Source organism: Neodiprion pinetum, chromosome 3, assembly GCF_021155775.2.
Source record: "Neodiprion pinetum isolate iyNeoPine1 chromosome 3, iyNeoPine1.2, whole genome shotgun sequence".
Lineage (NCBI taxonomy): Eukaryota > Metazoa > Arthropoda > Insecta > Hymenoptera > Diprionidae > Neodiprion > Neodiprion pinetum.
The window spans coordinates 20,493,811-20,510,276 of record NC_060234.1 but is presented as its reverse complement, the minus strand read 5'-3'; the positions used below and the strand labels follow the sequence as shown (position 1 = coordinate 20,510,276).

The following is a 16,466-nucleotide window of genomic DNA, read 5'->3' as shown; positions in this document are numbered from 1 at the left end:
GTGCTAAAACTTACTCATGAGAGATTCTATCATACCGGTAAAAAAATTGTTATTGTTTACAACAAAGTAAGGAGCTAAGAAGCTCAGTCACAATGGCGTACAATTTCCCAGGAATGCCAGCAACACCGATGCCTCCGATGGGTACGACTTAACCTCTAACATTCACAAAACTAATAATTGAAGAAATACCTCATGCACTTCGACAGTTTTATAATATTCATTTCAAACGCTGTATTTAATTTCATATCCAAACAGATTTTTATGTAAAGTTGAAGAAAGCAATGTTAACATAACGGAACATTGAAAATAAATGTGTGGAATAACTTTGTAGAAGTTGAGATAGCTTTGCTTTTTTTTTTTAACTAATTGTAAATTTTAAACGATTACCAAGTAACGATTTTTCCCAAAAATGTATTGTTAGCATGGCGAATTTCAGCCTTATGTTTTGAGGCTATTAAAGAGACAAGAACATTAAACCTGCAATCTGACAGTATATTAACAATGTACCTATCTTTCGAGTCTGTGTTACCCTTGACAATTCAGCAGTCAACATATCACTGTCCATTAACCGAGAGTATATTTTGTTTCATTATGACCTGCTCAATTTCAGATGAACCTAAAGTTAATTTAACTATACATCATTACAATAACATCCTGAAGTTAAACTTCATTTAAAATAATGTTTTTATTGAAGCAATGCCTTAAATAATTTCTTCGTTGTCTGCAAATCGATTCTTTACTGTAATAACTTAGTTTGGTTTTGATGTAATAATCATCAATTTCATCAAATAACTTGTGATTCTTTGACAAATAGTTTGATGTGTTCATCAATGGTTGTAAAAGCCAAAATCAGGTTAAAATTGATTTATTTATTTGTCTTAATGAGTTAATTTCCTTTTACATAGTATAAGGATAAAACAATAAAATAAAGAAGCATTTTACATGGTGGTACATAGGAAGAAAAAAAAATCCTTAACACTTAAAGAAATAGTATAATAGAGTCGCTAATTATATGAAAACAGTTTGCGTGATTGACGAGAGACGATATGCAAGGTTGAGTTATGTATGTCAAGCCACTCAGCATTTTCGTTACAAAGCGATGAAAGCCTAATAATAGGCTAGCGAGTCATGATTATAATTAGGGTAGAATCAAAAATTGCTACGCTGCAAAGGCCAAATCCGAACAAAGAAACAGAATTTACAAATCAGTTCAGTACAATCGATATTATTACTTAAGATTTTAAAAGCAAATACCACATCAAATCTGCACGTAGCAGAAGACAGTATAGGAATATCCAGGGTGGATGTAATAATGTAGTCATGATCACAAAAACGCATGGATTCCCAATTCCATTGCCCACAAACCACAAAGAAAATGATTGAGTTTTTCAAGATTATAGGCAGCAGTAAAAGTCTAGGGCCTCCAGATAACAGAATAATAAGACAAATAGTGAAAAATGAACGAATAATAAAGTCAACGTAGAGTAGCAACATTCTTAAATTATGAAGAGAATCGCTTAAAAAAATAGATCTTACTGCGAGTTATTAAGTACGTAATAGCTTAAATCAGTAGTCAACAGGAGCTTACCAACAGTAAGACAGAAGCACTTTTTGATATTGCAAACTAACCTGTTAAGGCTGAACCAAGTAAACATGTGGTCTAGGTCATCTTGGATGAGCATCCTGTCGTAGGGATTTGTAATAGCCTTAAATATTTTGCCGTCATCAGCGAGGTATAAGAACTTAACAGATTTTTGAACCTGTCTGATATCGTTAATACAAATTAGGAAAAACAAAGGACCAAGGTGTGTACGTTGACTACACCAGAAGTAACCTTAATAGATAAGGAAAGACCATTAAAAACTTTCACATACTGAACCCTATCACTAAGAAATGATTGGATCCAGTGGAGTTAAGATCCCGCCATAGGCAGTAAGCTTCCTTACAAGCAGATCTATGTTGATAACGTCAAAAGCAGTGGTGACGTCAGTGTAAATACAGTCGACTGTGTATCCATTACGTAAAGTATCAACAATGTTTGTTGCTGTGGATTGCCCAGACAAAAACCCATGCTGCTCAGGCATAATAAACTTTCGGAAAAATGGTGTAAGTTACAAACTTATAGGCCGATAGTTGTTTATATAACAGCAATGACTCCTCTTAAACAGCAGTGTGACATAGTACTGCTTCCAACAGCCTGAAAACACCGAAGTACTAAGGATAAGTTAAATACTCACGCTAAAATAGAGATAAAGAAAGATGAGCACCGTTTGGCCAATAGTGGGTGAACCCCATCGGAGCCAACGCATGAAGTTCCATTTAGATCAGAAATAGCCTTTGCAATCTCGCATTAACTCACATTATATTCAAGAATATTCTAGATTATATATTATCTCTGACTTACTGCATTCTCAATGGGATACCAGTTTATAATTTTTATAGTTGTACCTGCAGTTTTTTTTTTTTTTTTTTTGTATTTCAGTGTACATTTGGTAGTGCAGAAAGCTGCAACTCTTGTTTGTAATGACTGATGATTCCAGAAGTTCACTGTCCTGCAGTAAAATGACACATATTTCGGAATTGCTATTCAACAGTACGACTCTCACTATAAACCCTGCCACATATGAAAAACATATGATGCGTTATGGAATCAACATATTCTATAAGCAAACCCTGTAAGAGTACAAGATCAATATTTTCTTCTTTGTACAGTTTGAACATTTTTTTTTCTTGTTATACTATGCAAATATTTGTATTGTTGAGAGGAATGAGGTTGGTTTCTACTGGAAAGAGTGACCGCAAAATTTGCCCCTTTTTGCGTAGTGTGTAGCAAGCACGGGGAAGGTCGTACAGAGGTCTACGTGGGCTTAAATTAATCGTCATCGAAAATGTAGGTGAGCATATTTCGAATTGTTTCGATTTTGCGCGACTTACCCCTATTTTGGGGGTGAAGTATGTCAGAACTTTGCATTTTTGAGCTACCACGAAGCAAACTCAAATCACTATTATTACCCTAAGGATTATACACCTGACTTCAAAAAATGGATCATTTGACTTTCTGTATTTATATGGAGATGATTTGAACCATTTTTATTTCAGAACTACCCTTCGCAGGGGGTGAAAACCACCCCCAGTACAAGAAAAATCAAAAATGGCCGACATAATCTGGGGAAAAATTGGCGGAATTCCACAAGGCTGGAGTAATATCAAGAATATTCTTTCAAATATCTGCAAAGGGAAAAACACCCCTAGCGTGGGGGTGAAACATACTTCACCCCCAAAATAGGGGTAAGTCGCGCAAAATCGAAAAAATTCGAAATATGCTCACCTACATTTTCGATGACGATTAATTTAAGCCCACGGAGACCTCTGTATGACCTTCCCTGTTCTTGCTACACACTTACGCAAAAAGGGGCGAAAAAAGAGGGGTTTTTGCGGTTACTCTTTCAATTTAATGTGATATGATAGTGTGCACCGATGCTACACAGACAAATCCTACACAATATTTATACAAAATCATCCTACTTATAACAAAATATTTTGAACGGATAAACTTCATACACGTGTACGTGTAATTTAAAAAAAAAAATTGTAGCATGAGGTTTATGTGCTTGCCTATAAAGTTTCACGTTCGTATCTGATCTACAACTGTTTGACTGTTATCATGGTTCCTATGGGCAAACAGCGTTTTGCAATACAATTAATCACTTTATTCTTCGTCGTTCTATTGTGTTCCAAATCAAAAGGCTTTGCGATTCGAGTGATGGCAACCTTCATTTTACATTTTACGTTCACGCCTGACATGATTCGCCAGATATCTGAGTATATTTCCTTGCAATATGCAATTGGTGCACAAATATATCAGTATAATTAGTGAAAAGTTTCGAATGTGGGTGGATCACACTGCCCGCTGAAAATTCTTAGATCGATGTCACGGAATCTGGCTTCAACGTAAGAAAAATTTGAAATATGATAGTAAACAGTATAAATTTACATCTTCTACGAGATACATCTGATTAGTTTCTGTTGCGCGTGTTGAAACCTTTAAAAAACGGTATTGTACGATTTCGTTGCTCGACTCCTTTTTGTCAAAACCATCCTCCGTACTATGAAAATATAACATGTTCTTCCTGAAATCTCCAAAATTTTCGTCGAATATCTACCAACTATAAGTAAAAAATTACAAAAGTCTCAACCATTTGGACGCAGCTCATAGATAAGAAAATAAATATTGAGCGCAAAGCATCAAAATTCTTGTTATTTTAATGGAAAAATTCGAATGCTGTGAAGCAGAACATAAGATTCAGATATGAGTCTAAGATTCTGGAGCAGGCTGAAGTTAGCAACGTTACTGTAACAAAATATGAAGGAAAAAATCAATATTGAGCAATTTAAGAATGACTTTCAAGGAGTTGACTTTTCAAAATATGAGTATTTGTTGTTTATTAGGATTTACTGAATATCAGACAATCCTAAAGGTGCGTTATATTATTATAAACATGCATTATTACAGTAACGTTACTAACTTCAACCCTATGATTTTGGCCACATTTTCTAAAATTTGTGTTGAGATATTTTAGCCCATTAAAGTTATAAAATTTGAGAGCGAACATATTCAAGACCATTCCAATGTCCATACATCGTTTTGCACTTTTTAAAACAACTTATTTACAGCGAATTACTATTTCTAAATTCTATGTAAGCAGCAGTACACAATACATGCATCTTGTCTGGATAATAGGAATGGGGCCAATGGGACCTCTGGGCCCGATACCTGGACCACAGGGATTCATGGAGTTAACAGCACGATCAGCAATGGGGCCTGGATTTCCACCCCTTCCACCTGCCATTGCAATACCAGGGATGAATGATTCCCCCTTGGAGTTTAGTACGAATAAAAACCAACCTCCTATTGCCAGGGAAAGCACCGAAGACAACAACGACAGAAGAAGTGATAAAGGTGACGTCAGGAGAGATAGGGACAGAGACAGAGAGCGCGGAGAACGAGAACGAGACAATCGCGAGGGTGGAAGAAGGTATGTATATACATAAAGGTATAATTCGTATTCATATTAGAAGTAGTCCGGTGATAGCGCATTTTATTTCAATACGTAGCACGAGATTATGAAAGAAGAGATGAGTGATGGGGAAAACAAATTTCTTTCATGATGTACTTGTTACGATTAGTCCCTTATCTTACTTATCTTTTAATTAGAATAAATAAAATGTTCCGAGCAAACATATTACAGCACATTTCTCCAATACTTCAAATGCTTTTCGGAAATTTTTAAGGTGCTTCGAGTGTGCCAAACAAACATGCCTATAATACTAGAATTCCTACCAGTCTGAAATTCAATTTCGTATCTCTCAAAATAACGGGTTCTTTACAGACTATTTTGGGGGTGCATAAACAACTTTTTAGCTCTATCTCTTGTATGGAAGAAAAATAGTTCGAAATTGAGAGTACTAAGAAATATTTGAATTAATATCTTCACCAACCAATTCTACACAGTGCAGCCCTACATCATGCAGTACTATATATGGCCTTTGTACCAAGGAATTTGGAAATACGCGGATTCACTCCCTTCAATCATTCTGATGATAAATAATCGGGAAATGGCGCCAAAGTTATAGATGAATTCAAATCTGTCACGGACGAGGGCCCAGTATGTTTTGAATTTTCAACTCCTCATTTTAATTAGTATTCGATTATATTGCTCTTTTCACATATTGTTTTCTTGGCCTATCGATGGTACTGCGTGGTGCGCCATCGTTGATTCAGTGGTTCGGCGGAGTAAGTAATTTATTGCTGAAAAGGCCACGCGTAGGAATGCAAATTGTAGGATGAACTGTGTAGGACTGAACCCTGTAGGACTGAGCAGTGTAGGAACAAACGAACGGTGTAGCTTTATTGACGTATAAGATGACTCTGTGTAGGTCGAATTGTGTGTAGAAAAATTGAGAAAGCTCTGTGTAGGATTTTTAACGTGTAGGAATGAAGTCTACTCCAATACGGACATTGTTTTGACGCCCGATACGAATAAGAGCGCGTTTTAGATTCCGGATGGAAAAGAGCACGTTTCGAATTCCGGGTGAAAAAGAACACATTTCAAATTCTGGGTGAAGAAGAGCACGTTTCAGATTCCGGGTGAAAAAGAACATGTTTCAGATTCCGGGTGAAACAGAGCACGTGTCGGATTCCGGATGAAAAAGAGCACATTTCAGGTCGATTCGAATAGTAGCACGTTTCGGGTTGATTCGAATACTAGCACAATTCAGATCGACTCGAATATTAGCACAACTCAGGTTGACTCGAATATTAGGAAGTTTCAGATGGGTTAATTATAACGTTGTCCAAATATTTTTTGTTAGGTTGAGAAATGAGCGTAGTGACAATAGACGTGAACGCGAAAGAGATAGACGCGATGATCGGATTGAGAGAGACAGAAGAGATGACAGGCGAAATGAAGAACGGAACAGTTCAAACTCTAACAATAATAACTGCAATACAAGTGGCAGTGAAATGCCATCATCTAATACCAGTACCAGTAGTACGTCGCATACGCCAAATATGGGATCTCAGATGGAGCCACCAACAGGAGTATGGGGTATGGGCGTAGGCTATTCGATGATGGGAATGGGGCCTATGGGTCCAATGGGTCCCATGATGGGTGAGATGGCTATAGGACATCATATGGGACACGGTTATGGGCCAATGGGAATGGGAATGATGCCACACGACGGAGGGATGCTAGGTGCTCAGATGATAGGCCCTGATCAAATAATGCCAGAAGCTACGGCTCAGATTATGACTGGAGCGCTACCACCTCCGCCTGCAAATTCTCAGGGAACGAAAGAGATAATTCATTGCAAAAGTTGTACTCTTTTTCCACCTAACCCAAATGCACCACCACCAACAACCAGAGAAAGACCTCCAGGATGCAGAACTATTTTCGTTGGAGGTATAATCATATTTTTTAAATGTAATCAAGAAGTAACATAGATAAATTTTTATGTAATTCCATGACCATGGACCAGGATGAAATATATCATTTTTTTTTTTTTTCCTTGAATAGAATTAAATCTTGATTCTTTTAGACGAACTTTTCAGAAATTAATGAACGCTTATCTGTGTAGCTGCAGTTCAAGAATACCAGATTCAGCTAGAGAACAGTCAATTTGCTTATACGTGGTTTATCGTTGAATATCCATTAAACTTTACATGTTCTTGTTTGTTAGATAAAATGCAACACTGGCACTATGGTATAAAGATTCATATGATTATAACAAGTCACATGAAAGTTCATCCATTGTGTTCAGTTTTTCTAAAGCCTTCTTACCATCCAATGTACGAAAACTATTTTAGAAGGTTTTTTTGGATATGAGCATTTTCTAGACCATTCGAGGATTGCACATTTTGAACATCTTGTTATATCAGGTGCCACTTAAAAATATGGTGACTCACACATTAGATATTCACTTTAAATAAAATAACTGTATTTTGAAAATTGATAATGTTAGCCATTGCAATAAAAGCCATTGAAAACGATTAACAATATCACTTCTAAAAATATACTGCGATTTTAAATCACAGTGCAAAACTGTAATTTGATCCTATTTTGGGGCTAGTTTTGTGCCCAAACCCCAATTGTGGTGCTCCAACTCTATCCGTCGCATTTGTGGTCAATCTAGGTTTACGAAAAGCTGGACCGACCACATAAATTTTACAGTGAAGGAATTCAGGTATCGCAATCAAACAAAAATCAAAATTTGGCGCTAACTTGACCCTAACTTGGTACTGTTTTTGTACTCCAACCTCTTCCGAGATATACATGGTCAACCTAGACTTATGGAAAAAAAATAAAAATCAGTCACATGATATTTTAAGTGCACTAAAACTACCAACGCAACATTAAACTATTTGAATTTGATTGTTCGCAAACTAGATGTACTGCACTCATCAGCGAAAGCATCCCCGTCGGGTTTTCGCACCGATGGAGTGCTAATAAATAATTGATATGCAAGTATCCTGAAAGGACAGATGTGGCTGAATTCGTACCAATTTGTTCCGTATTTATACCTCGCAAAATTGGGAGACTTTCATCGCAAGAAAACTAGCACTCGTAACATCAATTTCCAAAATTTGTGATAGGACGATTCGAATATTTTCATTGTCGTCTTTTTTCTAGCGCTCTAATCTTTTGTTGACTAATATATATTACACTAAACATCATTTGCTCATATTCGTATTCGTATCTAAGGGTTGGATTTTTTCATTAACAGTTGGTTGGATTACGTTACTCGGATCTATTGTATCAAAGTTGTATCGACAAAGAATGTTTTCTTCATTCTAACGTTTTTAGTGGTACAAAGTAAGATTATTTTGTCGTTGAGGCTTGAAGGTGCTTTTTTCACCAGCGTTATGGTGGGTTCAAATTCGCACTTATGTATTCTTAAAGCACAAAAAAACCACCAAATTTCTGTCGCATCCCTGTTCCGATGTTTCAAAGCAATTTGAGACAAATTTTGTGGTCGGTTCAGCTTTCCATAAGCCGAGATTGACCACGGGTATTTCGGAAGGGGTTGAAGCACCAACATTGGGGTTGGAGAACGAAAATAGCACCAAATTATAATTTTCGTCTCATTTTGAACAAATGATGTGGTCAGCCTAGGTTTAGAGACATAATTCTTGAGTATTACAGTGGATAAAACAATGACATGTCGAGTGTATTATGGGCCGGCCATTTTCAGAATCTGATTATAAGTATTGTTTGCAAAGACTGTTCACGTATTCAGCATATTGAGAATTGTGTATTGATGGTTCTGCACATTTCTGCTATAAATAGTCGACTGTTATGATGTTGGTTCCGTGGAATTCAATCGATTTATTAAATTTTATTTCTTATAGTAATTTATTTTAGTAATGTTTATTGACAGGTCTACCAGAGAATATAACGGAGGCTGTTATCCAAGAGATATTTGAGCGATGTGGCGAGATCACAACGTTACGGCTTTCAAAGAAGAACTTTTGTCACATTCGTTTCGTTTTAGAAGCTAGTGTTGATGCAGCTATTTACCTTTCTGGATACAGAGTTAGGCTTGGTTCAAGTGGAGATGCTGCAAACACTGGACGGCTCCATGTAGATTTTGCCCAGGTAAAACTTCATATATATTTTATAATGTGATTTGACCAACGACAATATCATTTCTAATTATTTTTTGTAACACCTGCACAGGAAGTTCGACTTCGCTTGCTGTGGCAGACGCGTGAAGTAACCGATTCCCCACAGTACAGAAATTATTCGAAAATATCCCACAACTGTTAGGAAATGGTATTTTCTTAACAGTTTTCTGAGCTAAACCGGTGCAACTAGCGCCATCTAATGTAATGACTCCTGATTACGATCGTGTCCGCTGTGTTGCAGTAACGCGTCTACGCTCGGGTTAGACTACCAAGTTTACCATTTTCTCAAGTCAAACTTTCCATTACAGATGTTACAAAAATGTGTCACGAGTCTGGGTTGGCAATTCCTGACTCATATAAGTTGTGCCACAAACTTTACGCTTATCAGGAATCGCCAATTTCCCCCACTTGCATCACAATATACTATTCTGAAATTATTTCCCCGAAATTTTATTATTTCTCCTTACTGGGGTTGGGTATTTCATACTCTGACTATGCGTCAATGTTGGGAGTTAGTCTATCACGTCAACTACTGCTATCTAAACTACTCAATAACCAAATTATCATGGCACAATAGAACCTTGATACTTTGCCACCTGCAGGGAAGTGGCAGAAGGAGATTCTCAGAAATGAGAACATAATGAATACTTCTATCAGACTTGCTTAGCGGTTTGAAGGCAGTTTACCTAAATTTGAACTGTAAAGACAATAAGCGAATATTAGTATTCAAATCTGATTCAGCAAAACAATAAACCAGCCCTCTATACACCTTGGGTATGGGTTTGACTGTACACAGAGAAAAATAAACCGTTCAATCAAATAAAGTTGGCTCCACTTTACCACAGTGTTTTTCAAGTCTTACTCAGGAGATCGCGGTCGTAAGTCAGATACAAGTAAACAGCAAGAATTGTAGGTCCTACACTATAATAAAAATACAATATTTTCAGTGAGAACGCTGTGCTTGTTTATTCTTAATAAGTTGTCGAATCGTGATTATATTTTTGAGACATAGATAATCAAAACATTTTCTAATAAGAGCTGATATTTCCTTTTAGTTTTCATGTTTACCATTGAAAATTAAATACGTTTCCAACAATAATATCGATTTGGTTGATTTGCCTTGTACATAACAATGCTAACGAAATACAGTCAGTATTGAGTGCAAACTTTGCAAGAATCGCTTGTCCACACATTTTTCACGATTAAATTAGACAGGTCTCTTTTATCTAATTGCAGAAATACTTTCAAGCATAACAGTTTACTCATAATAATGTATGATATTTCGTACTTGCGGACAGGCACGGGATGACCAGTATGAATGGGAATGCAGACAAAGGCAGTTGCAGCGAGAGCAGCGGCACAGAGAAAGAGTAGAAAAAGAAAGACAACGACCACCCTCAAGTCCACCACCTGTGGTTCACTATACGGATCATGAGGCATCTAACATATGTGAAAAAATCAAACAAGATGACTCCTTCATGAAAGCAGTACAAGTAAGTTATTATTATTACGTATGTAATCAATAAATTAATTGACCTGTCAGTAACGGAAAAAAAGTAACATATTTATTAGTTATTTATATGTAATAGAGATAAAAAATTGGCTCGTTGTGTGATGTTCTCAACGTGAAAATGAGTGAGCAAGTGTAAGTAATGTAACAAATGGTTATTATTTGCGTTAAAGAAACCTGATGATGGTAGGCGGCATCTGGCGAAGCGTCGTATGAAAAATAAAATCGAATGCTAAATGTGCATACTCTTTAAAGCTCAACACAGCGAATAAAAAAACTTGAGGTCCTTTTCTTCTATCACAAGAATAAAGATCCACGAACTGCAAATTGCAGGCCCGCGTTCCTGTACGGTCTACGCTAGCACAAACGAATTTTATTGGGCTTCGTCAAACAAACGTTCGAAAAATTAGCAAAAATTACACTCATTCGTCAGAGCTTGACGCGAATTTCATAAAAGATGGCAAAAAAGTTTTCTTTTGCGTTTTCGACAAATAAACCTCAGAATTTGAGATGTATGACAACTCTATTTTCTTTCATGGATTGAAAAAGTGCAACCTACCGTATCTCGAAATTCGCGGATTGTCTTCTCTTGACTACAAAAAAACTGGTCCTTTACTTTTTTTATTAGCTGCCTTGAGCTTTAAGGAGTATGTGCACCTTTTCAGAATGTTCAAGCATCTATAACAAGGTCAAGAATTATAATATGCGATTAATGTTGCAATAAATCATAGCAAATTTCACTTTTCGCGATTTTTTTTCTTGTACTGTTCCTGCGAAGAACTACAAAAACTGATACGTCTGACGTTTATACCAACGTCACTAGAAACTTTCGAAATGAGTTGCAAGAAATCGTTAATGTGAATAACTTTGAAAATATTGAAAATTTCAGTCGATTTCAATTGAGAAAATAAGTTCTCCGAGTAATAAGTTGAAAATAGCGAGAGAGTGTTCAACTCCCTATCAACACGACCTACCCACCTCACATGGAATAACTCTTTTACCACTATACATCAGATTATACTAACAATAATTTATAGTCACTAATAAATTGATATCCTGGTAGGTGGTGGTGACTTGGCTGGAACGTGGTGACTGTGTCAAGCGGAACTCAAATACATTCTATTCAATGATACAATCAACGAATTCGCATGTACGTCGACTGCTAACCGAAAAGGCATCTTATGAGGAAGAGCTCCACAAAGCCAAGGAATTGATGAAGGGCAGGATGCAGGGTCTTCTGATTCAATGTAAGTTTGCTATTGATTCATTCGTAATAGCATATGTGCGATGCGATTCTGACATTTCTATTTACCTGGTAAGTGTCTGTGGTCATGAAAATAGTATCTTAGATGTTCCTGAGACCATTCGTGAGTTCCTGTTCCGCAATATAATGTGATGTATTCACAACAATCGCAGAATCAAATCAAGGCTAATAGATAATTACCATATACATATGGTGATTTCGAAATACATTCTTGATTACACCTTGCAAGCTTTTTTAAATCTTCAGGTCAGTGAAAAGTGCTATGTACGTGATTTTGAAACGGTAAAAATCAGCTGACTGCTACCGTTTATTTTGGAAGTCATTTTAGAGCACCGATTCAAAGAATATCGTGACACAGAATCTTGTTTAGTCTTACTCTTACGTTACTTCCCTACTGGTTTATTGCAATTTTTGTGTAAGAATGGATTCGAATTCAGGTCAGTCTCTTATAAATAGAACAGTAATTCAGTTTGACAATGACTCGAAAAAATATACACGACAGATCCAGAACTTTTTTCAATTTATGCCATTATCGAAAATCTACTTCCACCAAATAAGTAAAGCAAGTCAGTGAAGATCTATTATTCGAAAAAATCGCTTGAAAAAATGCTTTTCAAATTCTATAAAGTGCTTTAACGCTTTTTCTAATTTATAATCAAAATACTTTGAATACACATTGTACCACAGTATGGAATACACGGAAAGTGTATTTCACATAAATAATACTGTGCAATAGCGTACAATGGGCAATTTTTTATTAAACTATTCAGCGAAAAGTTCTCTCAACAGAAAACAACTGACGTGGCTTTAAAATGAGTTTTATGGAATTACATGTTATGTAATATTAAGACTCTGCTCCCAAATCATTATTTTGATTAGCTTAGATGTAACTCACTTTATCAGTTGAAGAGCCGAGATCACAAGGTGGGTGAAGAAAATTTTTGATTTTAGACTTCCTCTGCTCGACAAAGATCAAATGTGGACTTACCGATAAATTCAGTTTTTTAGATAATTATAGACACTATTTGAAAATTGCATGCTTGGCAATGCTAGGATTTAAATGGTGTTGGGAATAACACATATACTGTAAATACAGTTTCAGACGATAATCTATGCAGTCATAAATGATTATTTAGATTGATATAATGCTGCAAGAATTTGTATAACCGAGCAGTAAACTTTGCATCTTTTTCATCCAAAATGTGATGTTGAATTTAGTAAAACACAGTAAAATAAACTGAAGTGAATATTGAGGAACAGGAATGCTAGTAAAAAATGTCGTAGATTTCAGTCTGAAACTATCATCAGATCTCTATCTCTCGTCAAGGAATACTGGATACTAAAAAGGACTTCAAAAGTGTGTGAACCCACACATCACTATTAATGAAACTGCCATCATTTTATCATATCACACAAGCAATGCCACTGGTGATATCTGACCATTCCATGGGAACTTAGCGGACATCGTACAGGCAATATTGTAACCTGTTTTTATGCTTTAAAGTAAGAAGTATTAGAAGTAAAAAACCTAATTTCAGTTAGTACAAATCATGCATACATTATAAAAGTTTTCGAAGAATCATTATAAATACCTTCCTTCAACTTTCGAATTATGAGCAACATTAATTATTGTTTGCACAGATTGCATAGATATCAACTATTCACACATGTATGTCCATGAATTGTACTGATTGATGGAAAAATTATGGTGACAATGTGCAAATCGTTAAAGTGAAAGACCACAGGATCTTGGCATTTTTTCTGTTTCTACGGTAAACTTGGATCTGGATGTAACTTTATTAGCAAAGTACCACTAAGTTGATACAGTGCAGTATAAAATGTCAGTTTTCGAGTAAAGTAAGGTGTACAATAGAGGATTTGTTGTGTTCTTGTATGCGACACGCAACACCCGCATCATCAACAGTCAGTCAGATTGAACGTGTGTTCACGGCGGCGAGTCACAAGAAGGTTTGGGACCACTTCACCAAGGCTCAAAGGAAGAATATTGAGATGTGGAAGAAACAGTCTTCGGTATGTAAATACACTTACACTCACATACCTAGTGTCCCAAATACTCGATCTCGGTAATAATAAATTATAGTAGGTTTGACCTAGGCTTTTTCTTTTTCTGGTAAATTTCAAACTGGCAACATCGCTGGAAAGCTTTATTAAATTGCATTGTGGTGAAACAGTAAAGTCTTTTCATTAAATGTGTATCCAGGATTTTGCAACCATTTTTTATTTACACTTTGAAGTTTTTTGAAACATTTCACTAGCGCATTAGATAGTGCATCATTTTTCTTTGCAGGATACCGCCTAACAGTAAAATTAATGAAGTTGTACAACCGGTTTAAAAATATTTTCATCTTTCAACGTATATTTGTTATTCGTTTTTATACTGCCTTGGTCAAACTTACTTATATTAAATGGACACTAGCTTTGCAAGCTGAAAAACTACCCACCAATCGAACTGCAGAATTTTACGTCTTGGAACACCTATAGGAGAAGGCAAGGCAAATGAACTCTGTAAAAATATTTTACAAAACGAGTTATACACACTGAGGAAAAAGAATTGGTGGTTCAATTAAATATTTCGTTGCTGCGAATCATTTTCCATTAGTGCAATCAAAGATTTGATGAGATCAATTAGAATTTAATCTCAATAACAAAATATTTTTTTCATCTTCCGAGAAAAAATGATTGTTTGGCTCAAACAATCTTTCCTCTCAGTGCAAAATATCATAACTTTCATTGGAGGCGGGGGTTTCGATTTGTCCCACCTTTCCCTACATCGTTCATGGCCTTAAAACCATTTGCGTAATGAAAAATCATTGAAAAGTGAGAAAGTACAGGTAAGTGAAATGGGAAAAATACACAGCCTTGTGTTACCCCCAGCTAGACAGTCAGACACGTTTTCCACATGACATTTTTGTCTTTGGCAATTCAATGACAAACAAGAAGGTAAAATATTTAGCTTAGAGTTGGTCAATCACAGGATATCAGGTGTAGAAGGTAATAGTGTAATAAAGCGCTCAGGTCTCGAAACCGTCAGGGAACACATGGATCGCAGACAGATCACGAGCCAAGCATCTTCACGGATTTCCAGAAGGATGAATTCAGCGCTACTCGAAAATTTCATTGCGTGGTATATTTATTTCTGTACTTCAGAAGCAAAGTTAAATAATTGCCATTGGGTTGTATTCATCATTGAGGTAAGCATGAGGGGAGGAATCGCTAAAACTTTCTACGATCACCTGCAAGCCAAAAGGACTATACATGATTCTAAAACTTTTCTGGAGGCATTGAACTATATACCGATTCGAGGGCCAGTTGCACTGTGTTATGAAATAATCAAAATTTGGAAACAGACACTGCTTATGCTATGCTGTAAAAAAATATCATGTTACCTCTGAAGTGCAGAAAAGAATTATATCTTTCCTGATCGTCACCGGATGCAAAGTACTCGTATATACTTGGCATCTTCAATTATCGAACCTTGGAATTGCACATTAAGAATATCTTTGGTGGCCTTCTTCTCTCAGATGGATATTGTTTTGATTTACGAAAAATTTTTTGTAACAATTCCTGTATCTTCGAGTTAAAAATCTTGAGGTGGTGTTTTTGACAAAACGATTATTACGTAATCTAGAAATATTTTAAGGTCGAATTACGTATCATTATGCTTTTTAAACGGTTTTTTTTTTTTAGATTTAGGCTACCGATGATTTTACTGACTTACGACTAGTTTCAATGTCTGTGTGCATAAAAAAATTCATTGCAGGGTAAGAAAACGAATTGTTAAATACGTAAAGACAAAGATTTCCGTTTCTTCATTGTACTGGTACTGAAAAGTACTTATTAAATTATTCGAAGGTGTTTCCTACCACGTAAGACTACATGGAAAAAAGTCAAGAACAAGATCGAAGAGGGTAAGCCTTGGAATTCGCAGGAAACAGCATGGAATGCCCCATATGCGGCATTCAACATCTATCACACATACCTAGCTTACGTTCCTAACTTCATTTAAAAATTTAATCACCTTCAACATTTATTTCTTATTTACCATACATTAGTCAAATGTACATACATAGCGGAACACACAAACTATCAATATCGTTACAGCTGACACGAGGCTGAAGCTAACAGCCAAATGTTCTCATGTTTGTTCGAATAAGGTAACGAAGTTCGAGAATGAAAATTTTTTGAAATACCCTGAACCCTCAATATTCTTCAATAGAATTATGAGGATAAAACTGATCTGCATTTTCCTAATTGCAAAAAGTTCAAACACGTTTGTCTGCTAGCTTCACCTTCATATGGCTGACTATGGGCGTTACATGAAATAAAAAATCACGTATTCTTGATATTAAAATTGTTTCAAATTATCTTGACGAAGGCAAAATACGTAGGTACATTAGCAATTGCGGAGCTGTGGAGTAATTTCAAACAATTGTTAGGCAAGTGTATATCTATATTAAATCAACTAAAACGCACATGGCTGAGATTAT

At 36.0% G+C, this 16,466-nt stretch overlaps 1 protein-coding gene across 2 annotated transcripts in view; it reads left to right on the top strand.

Moving 5' to 3' along the window:
• Positions 1–16,466, top strand: part of LOC124213983 (ecto-NOX disulfide-thiol exchanger 2) — a 29,933-nt gene continuing 13,467 nt past the window's right edge. For both annotated transcript variants that reach the window (XM_069134210.1, XM_046615835.2), the window contains exons 1-7: positions 1–141; positions 4,742–5,036; positions 6,373–6,962; positions 8,938–9,155; positions 10,483–10,677; positions 11,758–11,941; positions 13,883–13,989. In XM_069134210.1, coding sequence (XP_068990311.1) covers positions 93–141; positions 4,742–5,036; positions 6,373–6,962; positions 8,938–9,155; positions 10,483–10,677; positions 11,758–11,941; positions 13,883–13,989 — 1,638 coding nt within the window. In that variant the 5' untranslated portion in view covers positions 1–92. The remainder of the gene's footprint in view (positions 142–4,741; positions 5,037–6,372; positions 6,963–8,937; positions 9,156–10,482; positions 10,678–11,757; positions 11,942–13,882; positions 13,990–16,466) is intronic.